The 25,478-nt window shown below is 42.7% G+C and overlaps 2 protein-coding genes across 4 annotated transcripts in view; both read left to right on the top strand.

Moving 5' to 3' along the window:
• Positions 1-10,914, top strand: part of FBXO3 (F-box protein 3) — a gene marked incomplete at its 5' end in the record, with an annotated part of 28,191 nt that extends 17,277 nt beyond the window's left edge. Inside the window, 5 exons of the mRNA XM_077777517.1 lie at positions 686-770; positions 1,603-1,725; positions 3,222-3,337; positions 4,058-4,248; positions 9,662-10,914. Coding sequence (XP_077633643.1) covers positions 686-770; positions 1,603-1,725; positions 3,222-3,337; positions 4,058-4,248; positions 9,662-9,838 — 692 coding nt within the window. The remainder of the gene's footprint in view (positions 1-685; positions 771-1,602; positions 1,726-3,221; positions 3,338-4,057; positions 4,249-9,661) is intronic.
• A 2,479-nt stretch (positions 10,915-13,393) lies between these two features.
• Positions 13,394-25,478, top strand: part of CD59 (CD59 molecule (CD59 blood group)) — a 22,100-nt gene continuing 10,015 nt past the window's right edge. Inside the window, exons 1-2 of one of the 3 annotated variants that reach the window (XM_077777490.1) lie at positions 13,394-13,603; positions 23,527-23,611. In XM_077777490.1, the coding sequence (XP_077633616.1) occupies positions 23,536-23,611 (76 nt within the window). In that variant the 5' untranslated portion in view covers positions 13,394-13,603; positions 23,527-23,535. Of the gene's footprint in view, positions 13,604-16,895; positions 16,985-18,674; positions 18,788-23,526; positions 23,612-25,478 lie in introns of those variants that run through there. The other 2 variants (XM_077777491.1, XM_077777489.1) reach the window with 2 other exon arrangements.

Below are 25,478 nucleotides of genomic sequence, written 5' to 3'. Positions count from 1 at the left end.
GGGTCTGAGAAAGTTAATTTATACTACCTGGAAGGGGCAAACATAATTCGTGTAAATACTTGTCATTGATCTACTCAGTAGATCACTGATGTGTAGTCGGGTCTAGACTAGAATTTGAGCTGGTCATTGAATATGGAGGACCACTATGCATTTGAATCTGTAGACTACTTTGGGATTGGTCTGATGCCCAGAACGCTACAGTGCCATAGCCCTGTTAGATGCCCATACTGAGCCTGGCATCTGCCAGAATCTCATGCATGACTCAGGATGTACCTGGGCCAAGGGTATACCCAGATCATCTGAGGATAGTTGCTAATATTTTTCCTGTAGTTTCTTCTAGACATAGCCGTTTCTCCTTTGTTCCATATGTTCTAGAAATTATAGACAGAAGAAGACTTTTCATTCTTATACCAGCACAAAATAAAGTTTAAAAATTTATTATTGAATTATAGTTCTAAAATATAGTTTGAAGGTAGATGGAAGATTGCCTAGCAAGGTAGTTGAGAATGAGAGGAGAACTGAGAATTAAAATTGACCCATGAACGAAAGTGGAGTATATCTGTGTTTCTAGTTTTGATCTCATATCTTAAGCATGGAGAAATTATCATTGTTTCCTTATTTCCTGTACAGATTTTATAAAATCTCTTTGTCCTTTTCTTCCTCCCCACCCCTTCCTGGTTTATAGGTGCTACTTTTACTGACTGGTTTACTTCTTATGTCAACAATGTTGTATCGGGTGGCTTCCCAATCATCAGAGACCAGATTTTCAGGTATTTCACTCAGAACTTTTGAATAAAAATGTTTGTAAGTCAGAAAAAACCATTAGCTACAGATCTTGAAGTTTCAAAGAAGGTTAATAATAGAACCTCTCGTTTTCTTAAATGCCACTACTTTATTCTCACTTTAAAGTCACATTCCGACACTTGGATAGGCAATATTTTTCTCCTCTTGAAGGATCAAGAGAAAAAACGGATTTTGATTTAGAAGTTAGGGCTTTATAGTATAGTTTCTTTTTATACATAGTCTCTTTTGGGGAGGGGGAAGCTGTTTGCCAGTTAATGGATTTATTTTGAATAGCAATTCAGTAACTGTTAACTTCTGGCAAATACTATTTATTATCTCTAAATGAAACTTCCAGGTATGACAGATTGTAGTATAGGTAATATTGGTTCACAGTAACCTGGTTGGCAGAAATGATAGATTAATTAGAAATTAGAGGTCTCTAGAATAACTTACTAACACATCTTATTGTCAAGGCCACTATTGATAGGATTTTCAGATGTCCCAAAAGTTTCCTGGCTCTGAAAACTGAGATAAGCTCTTTTCAGTTTCCAGTTTAATTACTGAATCATTACTGGCACCACTGATCATTGAGCCCTGGCTGCTGTCATTACGGCTCTAAAGTCTTCAAGGTTTTCTAGTTTGTAATTTATAGTTTTCTTCTAATCTTAATAGGACTATACCTTTACGTTCCCAAATATGGTTTAAATTTTTGATCCTAAGGTAAAGTAAAAGCTATTTCACATTGTATCTTGAAATCTTTTATCTTAGAGACTTGAAGTTAGTTGATTAAAAAATGTTTAATGTTTTAAAATTATCTAGATATGTTCATGATCCAGAGTGTGTAGCAACAACTGGGGACATTACAGTGTCAGTTTCCACATCGTTTCTGCCAGAACTTAGCTCTGTACATCCGCCCCACTACTTCTTCACATATCGAATCAGGTGAGTTGATGATGGCCTATATCCTATGGGTGTATTGTTCTCTCCCCTTCGACATGGTACGTAAAATGCATTTTGAAAGACAGCTTCTTGATGAGGTGTGGAGGAAAGTGGATAACAAAATTTTGTATAATCTTGAGTTTACAGTAACATCTAAGTTATGTAAGTTATTTCTTGCAGATGTACTGTGTTTAAAGAACTGTGCCAGGTTCTTTGCGGTGGACACTAAGTTGTAATCATCATAAAAGCTCTCTGTGAGAGTTGTAATGCATTGTAGAAGCTGTCAAATTGTCCAAGATGAAACCATGCATTTTAAATTCCAGTTGGCTTGCCTGTATTCAGCTAAAAATCTAATAAATATTTATTAGGTACTGCCTAGGATCAGACACGGTGTTAAGCATTGGATTTGGTTAAATAAAAAACAAATATTAAACTTGTTTTAATTAGAAGTACTCTGTGCTGTGACATAAAGATAGCTTGCTCATTGGCCCTAAGGGATTAGAGACACTTTATTTTTAGATATCTTTTTATATTTCTTATGGTATGTTACATATATTTAAAAAGTACATATACATGCACATATACACACTGGAAATATTTTTGCTGCCATATACTAACCAGAGAGCATCATAGGATTTTGGTATTATATGCAGTCTTTGATATATCTACACACTTCCAGATATTTGTGGGTTTTTGTTTGTTTTTTTAAGTTTAATTTTGAGAGAGAGCGGGTGAGTGTGAGCCGGGGAGGAGCAGAGAGAGAGGAAGAGAGAGAATCCCCAGCAGTTTCCGTGCTGTCAGCGCAGAGCCCAATGTGGGGCTCAGTCTCAAGGACTGTGAGATCATGACCTGAGCTGAAATCAAAAGTTGGATGCTTAACCAACTGAGCCACCCAGGCACCCCGATGTTTGTTATTTTAATTGTTTAATTCAGATCCTGCCTAGGATTGAAACATGCTTAAAATAATAACTCCGACACTTGTTTATAAGGTACTCAAAATAAGAGAGCAGATTCCTAGAGAAAAGGGGAAAAGTCAAGGTGTAATCCTAGTAACTGACTAGTGGCATTTTGCTTTGAGCTTTCTAGAAGTAAAAGGGAAATGTCTTGTAGTGAAAAAAAAATCATTTTTTTCAGAACAGAAATTTTTCATTGCACTGTATCCTAGAAAGCATTTCATATATTGATCTTTACTTGAACAGCAAAAGATTATTGTCACCCAGCGTGTTTATAAATTTTTATGTTGCCTTTTCTATTGTTGATTTTTAATGGAAAGTCAAGTGAACAAATTGAGTGAAAGCATTTCTGTGGGAGAGTCAAGCTAATTAAGCCAATATCTCTGAGAACTTACACAATTAAATGATTAACACAGATGTTGGGCTGGGCTTCTTAATTTCTTTGGAAATTTCTTTCAGAGTCTTAGTCCAAATATCATGGCTCTTAAACAAAAGAAACAAAGTCAGGCCAGATTTGTGTCTCTACCACCCCTTTCCCTTCTCCAGGATTGAAATGTCAAAGGACGCACTTCCTGAGAAGGCTTGTCAGTTGGACAGTCGCTATTGGAGAATAACAAATGCAAAAGGTGATGTAGAAGAAGTTCAAGGACCTGGAGTAGTTGGTATGTAATTTCAAGATTTGTGTTTATATATCAGTTACCTCTAAAACATTTTGGAAAGCATCTATGTGACATACAACATAGAAAATGCATGATGTAGTTAATGGATAAGACTGATCTTCTAATAGCTATGTTTACAATGTGAAAGATACCATAGATTTTGGGCTTTCTTTAACTCCAGTACTTTGCTTCATAAATATAATGTGTAAAGATCATTATTCTATTAGATTAGTACCTTAAATGTGAACTTTTCTAAAATTATAGCAAACAATTTTTCAGGGATTGATTTTCCGTTTTGTGGCTCACCCGAGTTCTTTATTTGCTTCTTAAGTTCTTTATTTTTTTGGTGGCATAAATTATATTCTGTGGTTACCAGGCATAGAGCAGAAGGAGAAAATACATTTCATATTGGTAATCTTTTTGAAATGTGGGGGAAATGTTAAAATCAGTAGCACAGATTTTTATTTGTGGATTTCAGTTACCTTTAGCTCTGATTATCATTGACATTCGGCTTTTTAAAAGATTATAATTATCTTAAGTTTCTGAACCCTAATACCATCACTGTTAACATTTTGCTGTTTTCTTTTAGTTGTTTTTTTTTTTTTCCTAATTGTGCATTTACTTCAACGTAGTTTGCATAATCCCATAGAGGGCATTATCTTATTTGCTGTGATGAAGAACTGAATTTTATCCTTTGGTTTCTTATTACTGTTTTCTCTGCAGGTGAATTTCCAATCATCAGCCCGGGTCGGGTATATGAATACACAAGTTGTACCACATTTTCTACAACATCAGGATATATGGAAGGATATTATACCTTCCATTTTCTTTACTTTAAAGACAAGATCTTTAATGTTGCTATTCCCCGATTCCATATGGCTTGTCCAACATTCAGGGTGTCTATAGCCCGATTGGTGAGTTAAATTTTCCTCTGGGATTGATTTATGTGACTTTGTAGAAATTACTCCACAGAGGGATTTTGTTGATTAGCCAGACAAATGGTTTACAAATGGTGTTCCCAGAGAACCCTAGACATTCTGAGGAAATATCATGGGGTGGGGGGGGACCATGTGAATATGTAGGGGTGGTGGATAATAAGTAAGCTAGACTCCATACACTTCAGTCAGAGTAACTCTACTGTTAGCTGTTTTTTGTTTTTCATAGATGTCACTTTTTTTTTGAGCAGTTTTAGATTCACAGAAAATTGAGCAGAAGGTACAGAAATTTCCCAGATACCCCCTGCCCCCATGCATGCACAGATTTCCCCGTTATCAATATCTCCCACCAGAGTGGTATTTTTGTTAACAGTTGATGAACGTACATTAGCACATCAAAATCACCCAAAGTCTATAGTCTACATTAGGGTTCACTCTTGGTGTTGTATATTCTGTGGGTTTGGACAAATGTATAATGAAACAAATCCACTCTCATAATATCATGTAGAATTGTTATTGGTTTTAAAGGTTCAGTCTCTTTTCCAGTGTTTCCAAAACCAGTTCTGTGGCCTAATGAGAAACACCACACTAGACCAGTTAGAACAGGCTTTATTTCATTAGGATTAGGAAAATAATTTCTTGAAATGTTTTTGCTAAAAAGCCCAATTTTGGGGGCACCTGGGTGGCTCAGTTGGTTGAGCACCGACTTCAGCTCAGGTCATGATCTCGCAGTTTGTGAGTTCGAGCCCTGCATCGGGATCTGTGCTGACAGCTCAGAACCTGGAGCCTGCTTGGGATTCTGTGTCTCCCTCTCTCTCTCTGCTCCTCCCCCACTCATGCTCTGTCTCTCTCTTGCTCAAAAATAATAAGCATTAAAAAAAGTTTTTAAAAATAAATAAAAATCCCAGTTTTATAAAATAATTCAAATATCCTATAGAGAGATGACTAAAAGTACAAGTCTACCCATTACACCCTCTTTGTAGTCATCTCTCTTTGGGATCCTTTCCTAAATCAACTAGGTATAATTTTAAATCTCATCTTTAGGATTACCTTATGATCGTGGCAGTACCCCAACTTTATGGATTATAAAATAATTAAAGAGAATTATGAGGCTCCAGCTATACAATAGGAATAAAATATGACTTGTATACCCAGAATGTAACTGAATCATAGGTGTTGAATGTTCAGAGAGGGCCCTCTGGCTCCTGGGATGACCCTGCTGGGCGAGTCCAAGATAAGTGAGGGAAGATGGACGTGATATTAATCTGGCCCAGAGCTGACACATTCCCTGTTTGGAAAGAGAAGGATGATGATGAGACTTTAGGCCATTACGCTTGCATGTCTGGTGAAAAGGATCTACAGACTGGGTTTGGAAGTGAAGCTTAGCTTCCCTCCCAGTGGAAGAATGCTTTCTACTGTATATTTCCAGTACCAGGAATTTGTTACTTCCTATAACATTCTCCTGTTTTTGACTAGTCCAGTTTCTGTATGAGATTGGTATCGTCTATGAATGTTTGATACAGCTCATTAGTGAAGCCATCTGGCACTAGAGTTCTCTTGGTGGGAAAGTTTGAAATAGGAATTTAATTTCTATAATGTATTTTCTGTTGCTTCTTGTTTCACTTTTGGTAATTTGTGTCTTTCAAGGAATTTGTTCATTTTGTCTAAATGTTGAACTTATTGGCATAAAATTATTTACAATATTCCCTTGATATCCTTTTAATGGCCGTAAGAACTATAGGCATATGTCCTTTTTTGCTCTTAATATTGATAATTTATATCTTTTGTTGATCAATTCACTTAAGGGGGTATCCTTTTTATTAGTCATTTGAAAGAACACCTTTGGGTTTCACTGGTTTTCTCTATTGTTTGTTCATTTTCTATTTCATTGATTCTGCAGTTATATTTATTTATCTCCTCCTACTTACTTTGGGATTTGTTTTTTTTTTTTTTTTTTGCCAGCTTCTTAAGGTAGAAGTTTAGATTATTGATTTTAGGCCCTTTTTTTCCTCTAAAGCACTGTTTTGGCTGTGTTTCATAAATTTTGATGTGTTGCTTTTATTAACATTTTAAATATTCTCAAATTTCCCTTGTAACTTAATTTTGGTCTGTAACTTTTCTAAAAATGTGTTCATTTTCAAACATTTGGAGGTTTTCCAGTTAACTCTTGTTTAATTATTTCTGATTTTGTGATGGTTAGAGAACCCACTGTGTGTAGTTTTAATCCTTTTAAATGTTTCTTGTCCCAGCATTATGGTCTATTTTGGTAATGAATCCTGTGTATTTGAAAAGAATGTATATTCTGCTGTTCGTGGGAATATTATACTATAAATGATAGTTCAAATTGGTTGAGTGTTTTTCAAGTCTTCTATATATTGGATTTTTTTTGTCTTTGCTCTCTGAAAGATGATTGTTGAAATCTCCAACCACAATTACAGTTTTGTCCATTTCTCTTTTTAATTCTATCAGATATGCTTCATGTATTTTGAAGCTCTATAATTATATGCAAATATGCTTGGGATTCTTGTGTCTTTTTAATGAAGTGCTTTCTTTTATTATTATGAAATTTCTCTCTCTGTCTTTGATAACATTTATTGTCCTAAAATTGCTAATATTCCAGATGTAAAGTATAAAGAATGTGGCAGTTTGTTTGGGCAGGCATTTAGGTTACTATGGGGTCCGCTTGCCCCTATTGAGGCTTGTTGTTAATGTTTGTTAGGGTGGGGTATTAAGTAGTCTTTGATTTAGGACAGTAGTTCTCAAACTTTTCTGTCTCATGGCTCCCTTAAACTTTTAAAAATTATCGAGGACTTCAAAGAACTCTTGTTTATATGGGTTATATCAATATTTATCATGTTAGAAATGAAAACTGAGAAGTTTTATAATATTTACGTACTCTTTTTTTAAAGTTTACAATTTTTAAATTTATAATTTTAAATTATAATAATAAACACATCACATGTTCAACCCTCTTAACCATGTTCTTACTTATTTAGAGCTTTAATTTCCTCCCAACCACAAATAAGCATATAAACTTTCTGACCCGCCTTGTGGAAAATGTTTCTCTCTCTCAAGGATGAGAAATCAATAAAAGAAATGAGAATTCTGGACTTACTTCTAATCAACATGAAAGAGGCAGTGGGGATTGTATTTGTATTGTGCTGTATTTGTATTGTACCTTTCCTGTGGAAATACTCGTTTTCTTGATACAGAAATGGAATTGTTTTCCTTTTTTGTGCCCTAACCATATGAAAATTATTGTATTTAATACTTGCTTTTGCTTTATAATTTGAATGTCACTATAAAATATGTGTTGGGTTGATCTTAAGCTTTTTCTTGCTCTAGGTGGGTTTCTTGTTTGTTCTTGGACACTTGAGAGGTTCCCACTGCTTTTTTATTTCTACCTTACTCGCGTGCGCCTCTTTTCATCTGCTGCTTCTGTGCGTACATTTTTATCTGAAATCATGCGCAATCTCCCTCTTCAGCCGCATTGATTTCTTTAACATTTTTTTTTCCTGTTCTCTTCTTAAGATGACTAATGATCATGCTACCTGAATTTAATGTTTTAGAATTTCCAAAGCCTTCCCCGTCACCCTTTTGGAACCTTCTACTGAATTTTAAAGTCTTCATTCCTTAGATTGAGAAAATAAAAAAATAAAAATAATGGAATATCATGTCATATTTATGTATATTTTCTCTGATTGTTGTTAATGTTGTTGTTATTAGTGTTATAATAAATCCTAAGTGACAATCCTTTGACAACTCCTAAAGAACAGTTTCTTTCTCCTACATGAGTTAATTTGCTTGCTCAACAAATATTTATTGAGTGCCTACTAGGTGCTGGGGGAAATGCAGTGAACAATACAGCCAAAATCTGCCTTCGGGGATGTAATGTACAGCACGGTGACTGTAGTTAATACTGTATCGCCTGTTTGAAAGTTGCTAAGAGAATACATCTTAAGAGTTCTCATCACAAGAAAACATTCTGTAACTATGTACGGTGATAGATGTTAACCAGACCTACTGTGGTGATCATTTTGTAATATATACAAATATCAAATCATTATGTTGTGCACCTGGAACTAATGTAAAGTTGTATGTCAATTATACCTCAATAAAAAAAAAAAGTTGAGGAAATTAAAAAGAAAAGAAAACAAAAACACCTCTGCCTTGGAATTTACATTCTAGTTAGAAGAGAAAAGGGTAGCAAATAAACACTCTCTAGTTATACCAAGTAGTAAAAAGTGCTCTGGAGAAAAATCAGAATAAAGGCTATAAGGAGTGTCTGTTGGGTTGTTCTCATATAAAGATATGTTGGGGAAGGCCTCAGTGACATTTGATTTGAGATTTGAAAGAAGTAGAGGGAGCCAGGTGGATATATGTGGGAGAAGGGTGTTCTAAACAAAGGAACAGTAAGTGCAAAGGCCATGAAGCATTCATGTTACATAAACATAATAATGCTTGGTGTGTTTGAAGAATGCAAGGAGGCTGATGCAGGTGGAGTGAAGTGACTAGGGCAGAGTGGTTAGAGATGAGCTCAGAGGGGTAGTGAGTGCTGGATATGTAAGCCCATAAAGGCCTTGGGGGAACGGCGTTTGCCGACATCACATTTCCACGTTTCCCAGTACTTCCTGCATTACCAGCTAGGTGCTCCTTGCTGTTCTGAACTCTGTCCCATTAGCAGCTCCTCTCATTGAGTCTTCAAATGTAGGAGAGAGAAAAATTGACAGCAGAGTAAATTGAGATTTGATTAGAGACACTGTGTAAGTGGAAGTTTCCATGAAATGTTTAGATCTTGCATGTTCAACCTCACTATTGCCCTATTTGGAGAGCCTTCAACAAGTTAATTTCAAAGTAGAGGCTACCTGTGGTGGTTGAATTGAATCGATGTGCCTTTGTAGTAGGAGCTCCACAGAAATCTATTAGACCTCCTGACAGTACATAAAAGTTACCAGTAGAGGTCATACCTTATTAATGTTTTTACATCCTCTTTTCTATAAGCATATAGATTAATAAAGAATTGTTACTTAATCCACTGAAATAAATTCAGTATAATTTTATCTTGGGTTGTTAGGAGCAGTCAGTTGGCTCCCTTGTACAAATTATCAACTACCAGATAAAAAATATATACTGTATTAGTGAAATATATTTACCATTAAAACCACACTGAGCATTTTAAAACACGTGGTATATATGTGGCATATATACATATGTATATACACTCTAGATTCTTGCATCAGCAAGTGCGTTATGAAAATACACTGTTCAATTCTGTACAAATGAATATTTGGCATGTCCAGTTGTTTAGATTATAGATTAAGTGAGAATTTACATAAAATAAGTATAAAAAACTGATGGAAGTTCTTATCAAAAGATTGTTTTCTCTTTCAAGGAAATGGGTCCTGATGAATACGAAGAGATGGAAGAGGAAGAAGAAGAGGAGGAGGAGGAAGACGATGATGACGATTCAGCAGATATGGACGAATCTGATGAAGATGATGAGGAAGAGAGACGAAGGAGAGTCTTTGAAGTTCCCATTCGCAGGCGCCGCTGCTCTCGCCTTTTCTAGCAAGCCTCTGCCGGCCAAAGCACCGGCCTGAATCCAGTCTGTTAAATAGATGTCTCAATAATGTAAATAACTAAATTTTTCTCAGCACATAGCAGGAAAACTAGCATGAAATGTTGTTCCAGGCCCTGGGTTCTCTGCGACATTACATTAGGAATTGGATTGTTTCGGTTTGCTTTGTGTTTTTGAGGTAGGAGAGGAAATGGGAATCGGTTTCATTTGTTTGTTTTCCTCTCTTCTAGAAGTCTATCTATGGGTGAATAGTTCTCTACCTAAAGAACAGACATTGCTTTGCTTTAAAAGATTTTATACTTCTACACATAGGGAAACGGGAGGGAATTGTTTTGAATAAGGGTTTTTAAATGTAGCAGAAATATCTACGCAGGGATAGAGAGGAACTATGTGACTGGATGATTCTGTGCAAAGACTTCTTGCAGTTGTGAATTATTTAGAAATGAACAGAATTTGTAATTAGGCTAATCCATTTAGTGATTCCTATATATTTTGTACTCCCAGGGAACTAATTGACCTAATACTTTGAATGCTAGTTGTTTGTCCTTTCTTAGACAATCTGTCCTTGAATTTAAAGTTGTCATCACTATAACCTTGAACTTAAAGTCTTTATCGCTATGACCTTGGCCTCGCATATAGTCTTCAATTCTACCGACCTTGAATTTAAAACCTTCAACGTGACAACTTTGAATTTAAAGTCTTTAGTGCAATGACCTTTTTCATATTGTTCACAGATGCGTCATTTTTGAAATGTAGTGTATAAAACTGTGTGTTATATTGTTTATTAACAGAAAAATCTTCACAATGTCTCCTGTACTCTAAATTTGTAAATACTGCTTCCGTTTTGTTTCTCCTTTATACACTTGACTGTCTAACTTTGTGATAAGTGACATGAATTTTATGTTGAGACTAAGTATAAACACGGATTTTTTTTTTTGTAATTATATAATTAAGAGTTTGGAATGACATCCTCCAAGTGGCAAAAACTCACATTTTAAAAACGAATTTTGGTTCTGATCCTGTATTTTGTGTAATTGCCTATTTTCCATAAACTAATATTAATCAGCCTTTACTCTTAAGATGGAAGATGAAATTGAAACTTCTTGGCCTGTTGCCAGAGGCCCATTCAAGTCATTTCCTGGCTTTGACCGTGTCATATGCTCTACTTTCTGTTTTCGGCAGGAATAGTTCTTTTGTAGGGAAAACTGTAGAAAGAGGGAAGAATATACAGGGTTAAGCAGCTGCCCCAGGGACTATGAAGACCCTTTCATATTGGCACGTGCCAAAATGTTGTGAAATGCAGTAAGTTGTTTTTCCTGCCTATTTTTTAAATTTTATCATCAGGCTACCAAATCCTTCTATTATGCCTATCTCTCCCCTTTAAAAAAAAACAAAAAACCCAGCCTACTGAGTTTTAAAAAGAATAAAATTTCTCAATAAAACAATAATTTAAAACTAGTTAATGTTGAAAGTTAAAGCTGGTCCCAGGATCCCGTGCCACTTTTGCTTCTTCGTCATTACTGGTTGACCTCTCCTCTCTATACCCAGAATATTCACGATGCCCCACATTTCCCCTGCACAACCCCATTCAATTCTTGTTTCTCAGAAAATTTCAGGCTTATTTATCCTCTCATCTAAATTCACTTTCTCTTAGTATGTTGAATGAATGACCTCTCGTTCATACCAAGGTATGACTGATTAGTTGATAACACGCTCAAGTGTTTTATTTCATTGGCAAGAATGTGTATTCACACATACAAGAGAGCTAACAGTTGGCCAGCCTATGCTTTTGTAAAGCGAAGGCCATTTCTGGTGCTGGGGTCTCTTGAGACCACCATCTGTCTTTCACTCATTTGTCTAAAGCTTGAATTATCAGTTAGGATGAGACAGATACCTAAATAAACAGCAAATAGCTTAGGGGTTATTCTTCTCTTGTGAAAAGTCTGGGGTGACTAGTTGAGGACTGATAACAGTGGCCCAGTGGTGTCAACATTGCAGATTCCTTCCAGCTTTCTGTTCTGCTATCCTTTGCATAAGGCTTAATCATAAAGGTCACCTCATGGTTGCAAGATGGCAGCTGCAGTCATATAATCCAGGAAGGATGATGAGAAAAGGGACCAATTAAATGGAAAGTGAAGTCAAGCATAAGGCTGGAGAGGTAAACCAACCAGGTTTCCAACAGTCACATGGAGGATAGGTAGAGAAGGAGGGGGGGGGGGGGGGCTGTACACACAGGTAGCATGGAGACCTGGTATGAAGGACTTGAAATACTCCAAATAAGTCATGCTTATGGGCTTGAGTTAGAGCAGTAGTAGAGGGAGTGGACTGAAGAGAGGATGAAACCGGTATGTACATGATAAAGTATGTAGGAGTTGGTGATTAGATATGAAAGAGTGGAAGAAATCAAAGTTGATTCCCAGGCTTCTGGCTTTATTTATGAAAAACAAACTTGCAGGAAATGCAGTTGGACATTGGAGATGAAATTTGGACACATTCTGAATTCAAGATGCTGGTAGGACATACTGGTTTCCAGCAATCAGGAATGAATATGAAGACTGAGGGAGAGTGGTCAGGGATGGAGAGTATAGATTTGCAAATGACCTGCAAACACATATGCCCAAGGGAAAACTAACCTGGGCGCGCCAGATTTATGAGGTAGTGGAGAAGACTGAAGACTGAAAGGACAAGGTGCCTGGGTGGCTCCGTGGGTAAAGTTTCTGACTCTTGATTTCTGCTCAGGTTATGATGTCCCGGTTTGTGAGACTGAGCCCCACATGGGGCTCTGTGCGACAGCGAGGAGCCTGCTTGGTACTCTCCCTGTCCCTACCTCTCCCCAACTCGTTCTCTCTCTCAAGATAAATAAATAAACGTTTAAAAAAAATGACTGAAAGGTGAGAAAATGGAAGCAAAACCAGGAGGCGGTGGCATCTCAGAATCCAAGAGTTCTAAGCAGGCAACAGCTAATAGGATGCCTATGAGATAATGCATGTGAGAGTTTTGTAAACAGAAATACATGTATTTGCTGTTTTAAGCAGACACGTTTTAAATATCAAAGTAAGTCTTGGTTTGAGACTCCCATTTCTACAGAAGAAAACCAAGATTACGGCACCACCAACCAAAACTCATTCCCTGATATCCGAAAGCCATCAGAGAATCATGGCAGAAGGGACATGTCATCATCAGTTATATGATTTCCTACTTAAATTGTATCTCATGCATTTATGAAAAAAAAGAAAAAAAAAAAAGGAGACTCACCTGACAGCCGGGCCAAGTGAGGGCTTGGTATGGGCACAATAAAGTTTTTTGAAACATTTTATTATTTTTTTTTTAAGGAAGGGAAAATCAGATGTCATGGAGTTTTCATATACTTGTTTCCTAAAACAAACCAGAGGAGGACATTATAAACTTTCCGTTTCAGGGGTTTTAAAGGTCTTCATCTATTCGTGGCCACGGTCTTTTTCAGAACCTGGGCGGGGAGTCTGAGTCACCCTGCGCAGCTGCCTGGCCAGGGCTGGCTGCGCGGCCGTCGCCCGGGTGCTCTAGGCGCGCGCGGTGAGCGCCAGGGGTCTACAGATCGCTCTAGGATCGGGGTGACCTTGGGCTTCCAGACTGTTGCGCGCAGGTGCCAGATCTAGCGGCCGCGGGGGTGGGGCCAGCGAGAGGGGCGGAGCTCCAGGCTGAAAAGACCCAGCCCGAAAGACAGGCGGGCAGAGCAAACGGGCTGCGCGGCGCAGTTAGGATCCTCATTGCTGGCAGGTAAGGCCCGTGGCTGGGCTGGGTCCGAGCCCCACTCCGCGCCTGAAGCCGCAGCGAGCTAGGGCCGGCGCGTGAGGTCACCTGCGGCTGGGCCGGGGCCGACGGCGACCCCAGACGGGGTGGGGGGCCCGGGCGCCCTCCCCAGGCCCTTCTGCCCGCGGCTTTACGGCCCCGGAGGCCCCCGGAGGTCCGGGAAAGGCCGGCAGAACGCTGGCCTCTTTTGTTAACCAAAAGAGAAGGGGGGGAGGAGTGGGCGCCCTTTCCGAAACGCCTCCAATTCCGCGCGCCATGCCCTGCGTTGCCTCGGGAGTGTTTTTCCTCGAATCCCGACCACCTACCCTCGCCTCGCCCTGAAGGGAAGCTCTTGGAGCTTAAGGAAGAGAAATCGCGCCTCCAAAGGAGGTTGTAGCCCGCTCCGTGCCAGGTGGAAACGGACGTTCTCTAGCTGTACAAATTTGAAATTGGGAAAAGGGCGAGGCCAGACCGTAGACATTTTGTTTTGAGGGGGCTGCGTTCTTCCTGGAGTCTGGCAGCGGACTTTTAAAGAAATGTTCAATCGAGGTTTGTGTTATTTAACGAGAAGCAGGCTCTCCGCGGACCCGGGAAATGCGCCGCGTCACTTAGGCCAGGTCTCGGCTCGCTGACACACGTGGGCGGCGCCCGGGACGTGGAAATGGCTTGGAAATGGAAGCCAGCCGGGAACGCACCCACAGTGAGAGGAGCTGCCGGCTGTGGACTCACCTTGGCAGGGACTGCTGAGATCAGGTTTCCCTGTCTCTGCCCTGGACAGGGCCAGTTCTGAAATGCCCGTGCTTGCCACCTTGTAAAGGCGCTTGCTTGCCCAGAGGCTTTCTCAGGCTTTCCTTTTGACGGTGCTCTTCCTATCCTCTGTAATTGGCTGCGTCCATGGTGCCTGGTGCTTCCTGTTGTGACCAGCTGCTGCCTTTTTTTTTTTTAATGTTATTTATTTTGAGAGTGAGAGAGCACGCGCATAAGCGGGGAAGGGGGCAGGGAGAAATGGAGATAGAGAGCCCCTAGCAGATTCAGCGGGAAGCCGACGTGGGGCTCAATCCACATGAGATCATGACCTGAGCCAAAAGCAAACGCTTACCCACTGAGTCACCCAGGCACCTACCAGCTGATGCTTTTCAAAATCATGTTCTTACTTGGTGGTGACTTTCTTCAAGGGATTCAGGGGCCCCAGTGGAGACCTGGCTGCCCACTTCTCTGAACTGCAATGCTTCTAATTCATTCTAAAGAAATCAGCCCATAAACTTTACAAATTTAGAGACATAGCCTACATCTTAGAGCCCCTGTCAAGGTTAGCTTGTGATAAACAATTTTTGGAATGGGGATAAAGACTTCAAACAGGGCACCTGGGTGGATCAGTGGGTTAAGCTTCTGACTTCCCCTCAGATTATGATCTTGTGGGTCATGGGTTGGAGCCCATTGTCAGCTCTGTGCAGACAGCTCAGAGCCTGGAGCCTGCTTCGTGGATTCTGTGTCTCCCTTTCTCTCTGCCCCTTCCCTGCTCATTCTCTCTCTCTCTCTCTCTCAAAAACAAATAAAAGATTAAAAAAAAAAATAGAGTTAACCCAGAGATGACTTTGTGTTCAATTCTCAGGAAAACACCTCTTTGCTACCACTTGTGCTCTACCTTATTTAGCTTCATGTCTGTCGGTGACCGTGGCTCTGGAATCCACCTGGAATCAGGTACAGTTTGAAGCTTGGTGGCATGAAGAGAAATGGTGAATTCACAACTGCCAAGTTCATGTGTCACCGTGTAGTGGTCAAGGGCCGGGGCATTGCACCAGGGTTTGAATATTGGCTCTGCTGTTGACTGGCTGGGTAATCCTGAGCAAGCTGTTTAACCTCACATTCTTATCAGTAAAATAATAGGACTTATTACTTCTTGGGTGTTAAACGGACTAACTGAGATAATTTGTGGAAATCAGGTTGGCACCTGTTTGTGAGGAACAAATGGTGGCTGTCAGTATTTTGGGGTGTCCCCATAGCCCTTATTCCTGTTCCCCATGGGGCATTTTACACACAGCTCAGAATGTTCCTTGTGAGGGGTGTTAACATTTCTCAACATGTGGTTATTTATGGGGCATCTGGGTGGCCCATTCGGTTAGGTGACTTTGGCTCAGGCCATGAGGTCACGATTCGTGAGTTGGAGCCCTCAGCAGGCTTGTGCTGACATCTCGGAGCCTGCTTTGGATTCTCTCTCTCCCATACTCTCTGCCCCTCCCCCGCTCATAATTTCTCTCTCTCTCCCTCAAGAATAAACATTAAAAAAAAATTTTTTTTAATGTGGTTTTACTCTGGCGGTAGATTTATAACCCCAAGGAAGATAAAGGCTTGCCTCACCAAGAACCAGAAATGCCTGCAACTTGTCACTTCTGTATTTTTAAAGCAGAAACAGAAACCTTTTGCTGAGCCTTGATGTAAGGAAAACAGCCCATTAATGCTGAGTGATTTGGAAGATCAAAGCCCAAATAAAGTGGGTTTTACAATGAGGAGAGCAGGTGTGTAATGGAGTTCACCTCAACAGATGCAGATATAAGGTCTTGAAAAGAAACAAATTAAAAATTCCGGGCCAGCTCGGGGTGCCTGGGTGGCTCATTCGGTTAAGCGTCTGCCTTCAGCTCAGGTCATGATCTCACAGTTCATGGGTTCGAGCCCCACATCGGGCTCTGTGCTGACAGCTAGCTCAGAGCCTGGAGGCTGCTTCAGATTCTGTGTCTCCCTCTCTCTCTGACCCTCCCCTGCTCATGCTGTCTCTATCTCTCTCTCAAAAGTAAATAAAATATTAAAAAAAAAAAAAATTCCGGGCCAACTCTTGAACTTCGGCCAGAATGCCAAAACAAACAAACAAAAAAACCAAGCCCCGAAAAACAAAACAAAGCCCGGTATCTTTGTGAAATATCTTCACTAACGCCATTGGCAGTGCATGTATAACCTCAAAGGGCAGGGCTGTGAGGAGGCTCTAACAAGAGACCCTCTTCAGAGAACTCTCTGGCTCTTGGGATCCTGGAACAGATGGCGGAGAGGCCCCTCGTAGGGGAAGCTGCAGATTTATGTGGTTTAGAGAGTTTGGGGTGATTGTCCCTGGCAGTGGGACCTCCCAGGTGCCTGGGAGGGGCTGTTCATTATGACAACGGCTTTCTGTTTGTCTCTACCTTCTGATGTAAGTACTCTCTGAACTGAGTAACTGTATGCATGGCTGCAGCAGACCCTGTATGTGTCCAAGGTGATAAAGGAGGCAAAGCTCCAGGTCTCTGACACTAACGTTAAGCCACTTGTGAGTCACCAGCCCCTGGTGAACAGAAGCAGGACCCACTCAGTGTGGCTCGCAGCTGACTTGTTGCCTTGGGACAGGTAACTTCATTCCCTGGGGCTCCAAGAATTGTCTAGAAAATGAGAACCCTAGATTTCATTTCTGAGGACACTTCTAGCTTTAAAGTTCATCAGCCTGTCAGGGGCCTCACTCCCAGGAGCAAAAGTTAAAACTGATGGGGACGTGAATCTCTTGGAAACAGTAGCCATATAAAGTCTCTTCTCTGGTGGCCTCAGCTTAACTAATCTACCTCAGAAGCTGAATTCACAGGAAGCCTCCCCTCCAGAGAGTTTAACTGGGTAAAAGCTGAGAGCTGGGTTTAAGTGCTGCTCTAACCATATGCCGGCTCTGGGGGTGCTGCACTAGTTTTCTACTGCTGCTGAAACAGATCACAAGTTTAGGGACTTAACCCAGATTTATTAATCCTGCGGTTCCATATGTCAGAAGTCTGTCGTGGGCGTCGCCAGGTTCATGTCAAGGTGTCAGTGGGGCTGCGTTCCTTTCAGGGGGCTCTGTGGGAGAAGCCATTCCTTGCTCGTTCAGGTTATTGGCACAATGGAGTCCAAGTGGTTGGAGGACTGAGGTCCCATTTCCTGGCCAAGTATCAGTTGAGGACTATTCCGGAGGCCACCTGTATGCCTCACTTTTGCCCCTCCCCACATCGTCCATCCACAACATCAGCAGTGGTAGGAGAATTCCATCCTCCTTGAATCTCTTGCTGCTACTGCTGCTGCTTCCTTTTTTTTTTTTTTTTTAAAGTAATATCTATACCCTAACATGGGGCTCAAACTTACAGCCCTGATATCAAGAGTCACCTGCTTTACCAGCTGAGCCAGTGAGGCTCCCACTTGCTTCATTTTCTTTTCTTTCTTTTTTTTTTTTTTAATGTTTGTTTATTCTTGAGAGGGAGGGAGAGAGAGAGAGAGAGAGAGAGAATGAGTGGGGGAGGGGCAGAGAAAGGGAGACAGAAGATCTGCAGGGAGCCCGATGTGGGCTCAGGAACTCCCAAACCCTGAGATCATGACCTGAGCTGAAGTCATATGCTTAACCAACTGAGCCACCAGGCGTCCCCCTTCTGGTTTCACATCTCTCTGACAGACCCTGCTGCCTTCCTGTCCTCTTCAGTGTAATCGCCCACATGATTCTGGATAATCCAAAACAGGCTGTAACCTTAATCTCATCTACAAAGTCACTTGCCATCCAAGGTTGCCAGTATTCACAGGTACCCAGAATTGGGGCGTGGACATCTTTCGGGAAGACGCCTGTTAATTATTCTACCTACCACAGTTGCCTAAATTCATTCCCCTCCTCGATCCCGTTTCCTCCTTTTATAAATGGAGGCAGATTAAATTTACTTTACAACATTATGTGAGGTTTAAATACAGTTAATGCATTCGGTGACATTGGACCCAGTGTAATCACACAGCCCTTAAAAGGAGAAGAAGCCTTTAATTATTTAATTAGAACTAACAGCTTCTCACACAACACTGTTGGGAGAGACACTTCCAACCCCATCTAAAGTAGCCTTACCCTTGTCCCTGGTCACCCTCTAACCCAGGGGTTCTCAGTGTGTTCCTGATTAGAAATGCAAATTCTTGCCCTCACCCCCAGACCCTTGACTCTGAACCTCTAAGGATGGGGCTCAGCATCTGTGCATAATGGCCTCCTGGTGATTCTTATGCCACTTGAGTTTCAGAACCAGTGCTCTTTTTTACTTTGTTTTCTTTCTAGTCTTTAGCACTAGGTGATGTCCACCTCCGCTAGATGATAAGGTTCTTCCAGGCGGGACCTTGCCTGGCTCAGCGGTCACTGTAACACAGCGCCTTGCACAATACCTGCTCATGGTAGGCTCATAAATGATTGTTGTGGGATGAATGGGGTGTGGGGGTTGTGAACTTACTTCACAGCAGTAAATATACCCACCCACCAAGGAATTCCTTTTATTTGCTTAAACTATATCCTTAAATAGTGTTGTGTTAAATGCTTCATGCTCAAGTTCTGTGGATTGTTTAGATATTTGGAAGGACTGGTTGGAGTTTCTGGATGGACAGTAACATCCCTTTGTTTTCCTTTTAAAATAATGGAATATGGTCGGGGGGAGAAATGGTCACACTCTCTGTAAATTTGCTACCTAAAGCATTTTCAGGAACTTGATCAGGGATGTCTGTATTTATAAATCACCTTGCATTGTTTCAGCTTCCTCTTCCATCTCAGGTAGATGTCAGTGAATAAATAATGATCAGGTTGGTTTTATTATAAAATGAGTCTTTTGTACGTCTGAGAACTCTGGTTTTAACCCCTTGCTGCCGTCTGCAGGAATCTTTTCTGCCACATCTCTGATCCTTCCTCTCTGTTTGAACATTTTCAAGTGATGGGAAGTTTTTTACATTTTACATCTGGAATTGCTTTCCAGATGTGTGGACCCTCAGTGCCTGGCACACAGCAGGGAGGTAGGAGGGATGGGGTGATGGCAAATACTTGTTCCTTAGGAAGTCCTAATGCTGCCTTTGGAAATTACACAGGATAACCTCTCCCCTCTTTCTCAGTGACTCTCAGCATATTTGAAGACAGTAATCATCTTTGACTATATTTTTTCAAATAGAAGAGCCCTGGTTTCTTCCTTCACCTGTTTCGCCTGAGTTACACACCTGTTTATTTTACTCTCCTGATAAACAGGAAAGCAGAAATCGGCTGCTGAGAAGAAAAATAGTATTTTCCAGGTCAGTCTGAGCCCAAGCAGAGTAACCCCAGGATTGTGTGTGTATCTGTCTGCTTGTTTGTTCCTTAAACTGCTACCTTTTAGTCCATATGGAGCTTTAAAACCCTCAAGTCTTATATTTTTTCATTAACTAGAATCATTATTACCCCTTCACAAATGAGGAACTGACGTAAAGGACTTGACCGTTTTAAGGTTCTATGAATTGGCAGCTAAGTGGGATTAGGATATAGGTCTCTTTCAGGACTGCAAGAGAATCACCCAAGCCTCATATTTTACCAATACAGAGTGTGACTAGAATAACTGCTACCAGACAGACCTAGGAGAGTGTATGTACAGGAAACATTTTTTACCTCAAGCCAATTTTGAAAAGTGGTATATATTTTTATACCTAATCAAGTTGAGTAGTAGAAAAAAACTTAAGCTGCAGGTAAAATGATTTATAAGTATATTAACATATCCTGCTATCGTGTTCAGAGCTTTCTATAAAAATGTTTATTGTTAACAAATATACTTAAGCATGAGTAAGCTGCTCATGATTCTACAGTTCTATCAACCACATGTTCCAGGAGCGTTCAGGAAAGTTGATATGGTATTCCAAGAATCACTTTTTAAGAAAAAGAAGATTGTAGCTATTTAAAAAAATTTTTTTTGAGTTTATTTATTTTTGAGACAGAGAGACAACGTAAGCAGGGGGAGGGGCAGAGAGAGGGAGACACAGATTCTGAAGCAGGCTCCAGATTCTGAGCTGTCAGCACAGAACCCAATGCAGGGCTCGAACTCGCGGACTGTGAGATCATGACCCGAGCTGAAATCGGATGCTTAACCAACTTAGCCACCCAGGCACCCCGAGATTATAGCTATTTTTAAACTGGCTTTTTCCTTAATACACTGTGAACAGCCTTCCCTGTCTATCCCTCTTCATGGCTGTGCAGTCCCTCACCATATCCTAACTTACTCATAGCCATGTATATTGCCAAGTGTTTACTTCAGAGTCAACTTTAGAGCCATCCAGAAAAACCTGTCTGAACTTTCTAAAGCTGGTTTCAAGTATGTTTTACAGACTCCAAAATGGTATTTTTCCAGGAGGCTTACCCATCTTTAGTCTCGGGACTTTATTCTGAATGACTTTAGTCTGTTTCCAATAATTAAATCCACGGTTTAAATTTTTTTTTAATATTTATTTATTTTAGAGAGAGAGACACACACACAGAGTGGGGGAGGGACAGGGAGAGAGGGAGACACAGAATCCTAAGCAAGCTCCAGGCTCTGAGCTGTCAACACAGAGCCTGACGTGGGGCTTGAACCCATGAACTGGGAGATCATGACCTGAGCTAAAGTTGGACGCTCAACAGACTGAGCCACCCAGGTGCCCCTTGGATCTGCTGTTTAACTGAGTTAGTATGTTTGGCACAGAAGAGCATTGAGGCCTTCTGGGTGCATTTTCCGTGTTTGGCTTGGGTGGAATAGAAAAGTCCTGGCAGAGCATCTGATGTACACCTTAACTTATGGGCATCATTTTAAAGTTTAAAATGCAGGGTGTGTTAGACTAGGGGGCAAGTTTGAAATCATGAAGTTCAGTTTCTCTGTTTTAATTCTGAAAAAAAGATTTGCCAAAAGATGAGTGATATGTGACCCCCAAAGGGAAACATTTGTTATGTGTGGATTTTCCCAATATCTCTGATTATGATTATAAAAGTAATACCTGGTCCATTATCGAATAATTGGGGAAAGAATGGCAAAAAGTAAAGGGTCAGGAAGAGAAATAAGAAATCATAAATAATCCCTCTTAGCATTAACTACTGTCAACGTTTTGGGGGCATTTATAAAATAGATTTAAAGCAGTCGGGTATTTTCTTTCCACCTTCACCTGCCGTGATGACATTTTGCCCTTGGAAATTGATATTTCAGTAGTGATTAGTGAAGACCTGGTCTTATTTCTGTTGAAACAGCTCAACCTTGGTATCGGTACCCTGGCCACTTCCTTCATCTGCCATCTTTGCCCCTCCCACAGCCGCGGTGACTCCCAGCCAGCAATGTGAGGTGTTGAAACCAAGACTTGACACTCCCCATGCAACCCAAAATCCGGGAGCTGCCTTACGTTTGGTTCCTGCAAGGCCCCTGGCTCGTCCATTCCAGGGCGTTTGTCTGGCTTCCTCATCACTTTGCATATGGAGGCCTCTTCCTCATCGCTTAGGGTGCAGAGGCCTTAGGGCGCCACCTCTCAGGGTGAGGGGCCAGGAAGGAAGACCCACACATACTCAGAACAGGAGGTGTAGACATGCCTGTCTGAGTTAGGGCCACAAGGTGGTGTGTCCAGTTGGGCAGCCACACATCCACTACTTACGTGTGTCTGGTTGTGCCGAGCGCCTGGCTATGCTGAGCACATACTCATTTAACTTGTTTCACCTCCGTAAATCGTCGCAGTGTTGGGACACACGTCTGCATCCACCTCCATTGTAGGTGAAGTGAATGAGGCGTGGTTGCCAGGGCACAGCGGCCCTTACCTCCAGATCCCTGCCACTCCGACATCTGAGCTCTAACCACTGCCCTTGGGCACCTCCGATCCTCAATGTACTGGGGTCGCTGTGGGTAGCTAACCCCCAGGAGGGCCTGCATGGGGGGTGGTGGCCATTAGTAGGTTGTTGTAGATTTTGAAGAGGCCAGAAGGACGTGGAGGTTACTCAACTTATATAGAAAGGCCAGGCCCTGTTTGGTTTTTTCTTCCTGGTTCCCCTCACATCAGGAAAGCAACCTGTCTCTTTCTTCCGGACCTGACTTACTCCGTGTGTTCCTCTCTGGGCAATGCCAGGGCCTGTGCTTTCTGCTTCTCAACCCTCCCCTGACCTTCCTGAGCCCAGGCCTGAGCAGCGGATGATCTTCAGAGGTGTGGAGATGACGTTCCTAACTTAGAGGAGGGTGGGGGCTCGCCTGTCAAGACGCCCTGTGTCTGTCAGGCAGAAGTCCTGGCCTGTGGGGCTGAGGGGACTAGATTGTGGGTCACCTTGGTTTAGAGGCACTGGCGCCTCCTTGTTTCAGGAGGAGGCCAGGAAGGTAGGGCCGGGATTGGGAGACTTCTTAGAGCTGGCTTATACTTAACGCAGTTAGAAACCTCTCTGCTTTGGCTTCCTTGTCAGGTGAAAGAAGGGTTTGAGCTATCTCAGCGCTTCCCTCTCCTCCCCTGATGCCACTGCCACCCACGTAGGCATTGCTGTAGCGGGACTGGTCCTCAAAGTTACCCAGACCCCTCATTACCTCCCAAGAGGGGAGGAGGTGAACGAGGCGGGGTCTCCATCACTTGCTAAGGTGGGGAACCGGAGCGTCTGCATGCTCTGCCCCAGGAGGCACCGGCGGGGGGTGCCAGCATCACCCGTTCGGTCTGACACACTTCATGGCATGGCCTGGAAAGGTGGCCCTTGCTAGGCCCCGGCTCAGCCAGTAGCTTGGGGTGGGGCCAGCAGAGTGGAACTGTAGTTGCTGAATTTTTTTTTCATATTCTCGTGTGACTAAACAACCCTTATGGGGAAGATAGTGCTGTCCCCACTGCTTGATCGTGACGACTGTGGCTTGGAGTGGGTGTTTACTCACGGCCACTGTAGGTGAGAGCTGAGGTTGGGTCCCGGGTACTGCTGATAAGCCGGGTGTTCTCTGACTCCCCATAGCCATGCGTCTCCCCAGAATCGGCAGCATTTTAGTAACCTGAGGTTTGGGGGCAAGAGGAGGGACGGGAGAGCACCGTGGTTCACGGCACCCCAGACCATTTCTCCACCTGCTTCCTGAAGGTCCAGGCCCTCCAGCTCTTGGTCCCGGAGGTAACCAGCACTCATTTGTTGGTTCCTGACAAAGCTCCGTGTCCCTTCCTTGCAGATTCTGTGGATGCTCACAATGCGGAGCCAAGGAGGATTCATCCTGCTGGTGCTGCTGCTCCTCCTGGCTGTCATCTGCCATTCAGGTGCGTGGCCTTCAGGGGCGTGGATCTGGACCATCCGGGTCCACTTGTGACCGAGGTGATGAGCTCACTTTGTCCTCTACCTCAGGAAGCCTGACCTGATGCTGCTGGCCTCAGGTCTGGCTCTGCTTCTTTTGCCTTCCGGTGTCACGGCTCCCGGGCCGCGTGACCACTCCTGCCTGCGCTGCAGCCTGGCTCTCCTCGCAGCACCTTCCTGAGTTACAGCGCATCCTGGGTTACAGAGCAGCTTTTGAGGGGGAGGGGGTGCGGGGCAGGGGGTGCACTCAGCAGCTTTATGTTTCTCCCTCTCACAAGCTGTTGGGGACCCCAGCGGGTGCCGAGCTCCGTTCTTATGCCCTGTGACCGTGATGATAACGAGCCCAGGAATGGCAGCGGCCGCTGAGGCTCGCAGCACTGATGTGCCTGCCGTGATTCTAAGCATTTTACACTCACTCACTGGGTTCTCATGTCAGCCCTGTGGAGTAGGTACTTCTTTTTGTCCATCATTCTATAAATGACCAACCTAAGCCCCAGAGAGATGAAATAATTTGTAAAGTATCACACGGAAGTGCCACAGCCAGAATTTGAGCCCAGATAGTCTGGCGCCTGGGTGTCTGCTCGTCACCAGCCCCCCGCCCCCAGCCACCCTGCCCCGGCTCCTGGAAGTAGTTGTGTGTTTCTGAGTCTTAATTCTGTAACAGTAGAAACACCTGTGTTATTTGCTTTGGCTCAGGCTCAGGTGCTATTTCCTACCTGTGTCCTTGTCAGTACTCCAGGTTTGGGGCTTTTGTGTGGGGGAGAGGCGGAAAGGGACTGGCAGTGCGGTGGTCAGTGAGGAGATATCTGCTGTGGCAGAGGTATCTTCTGTCTGATTAGCTTTAGTAGCTAGCTACCATATATTGAATTCTTCCAGCCATCCCATGAGGGGTCACTGTTGTTATTCCCACTTTACTGTGGAGGAAACTGAGGCAAAGCAGAAACCAGCCCAAGGTCACATTTGAATATGCTCTCCTTTCCTGAGAACAAAGAGAAGCCATGGCGCTCCCTCCCCGTCGCTCATTCCAGCCAGGGTTCGGTTGTAACGTGGCTCACCTGTGTGACAACACAGCACGAGGGTCTCTGTTCTTTTGCCTAGTGCATTTCCTGTAATTAGAAGAGCCTGGTTATGCCTCAGTTCCGCCAGTCTGCCTTTGTTTATGGAGCAGGCCTGGGTCTGGGGCCATCGGCTGTTCTGTGACAGGTCCCGGGTGCACGCAGGCTCTTCTGCAGAGAGTCAGAACCTGGAGCACGAGCACACACGGGACAGGCTTCCTTGGCCACCGCCTAGACTCAGGAACATGCAGGGGAGCCTTCCTCCACGCCCCCCCCTACACCTCCATTAGCCCAGAGTCGGATCCCCCGCACCGTATGCGCTCTTTTCTTCTCCCGCGCTCTGGACCATTAGAAGAAAGTCACGGTTAGACCAGGCTTGGGTTTCAGAACTGATGGCCTGGGTTTGAGTCCCTGCTCTCACTTAGTAACGTGTGACTTTGGACAAGTTAGTTAACAGTTTAGTTCTTAGTTTTCACTTCAAACATGGCCCGGAGATCACTGAGCCTACCTCTCATAACAATTCTGCAACGGTCGAGAGCTTAGCGTGTAGGTGCAGGATATTTGCACACAGAATGAACATGGCAGCTATGAATATTTCTGCCCCCCAGAATTTCCAAAGGTGAGCTTCGGTTCCACTCTTTAAAGGTTTGTCAAGAAGTCAAGTGAAAGAGCACGTGGGTGACTCATTTGGGCATCCGACTGTGATTTCGGCTCAGGTCAGGATCTCATGGCTCCTGGGTTTGAGCCCTGTGTTGGACTCTGAGCTAATAGACGGAGT

This window comes from Crocuta crocuta, unplaced genomic scaffold (genome assembly GCF_008692635.1).
Source record: "Crocuta crocuta isolate KB4526 unplaced genomic scaffold, BGI_CrCroc_1.0 scaffold384, whole genome shotgun sequence".
Classification (NCBI taxonomy): Eukaryota; Metazoa; Chordata; class Mammalia; order Carnivora; family Hyaenidae; genus Crocuta; species Crocuta crocuta.
Note: the sequence above shows the minus strand (reverse complement) of the source record. Positions and strands in the feature narration are given on the sequence as shown.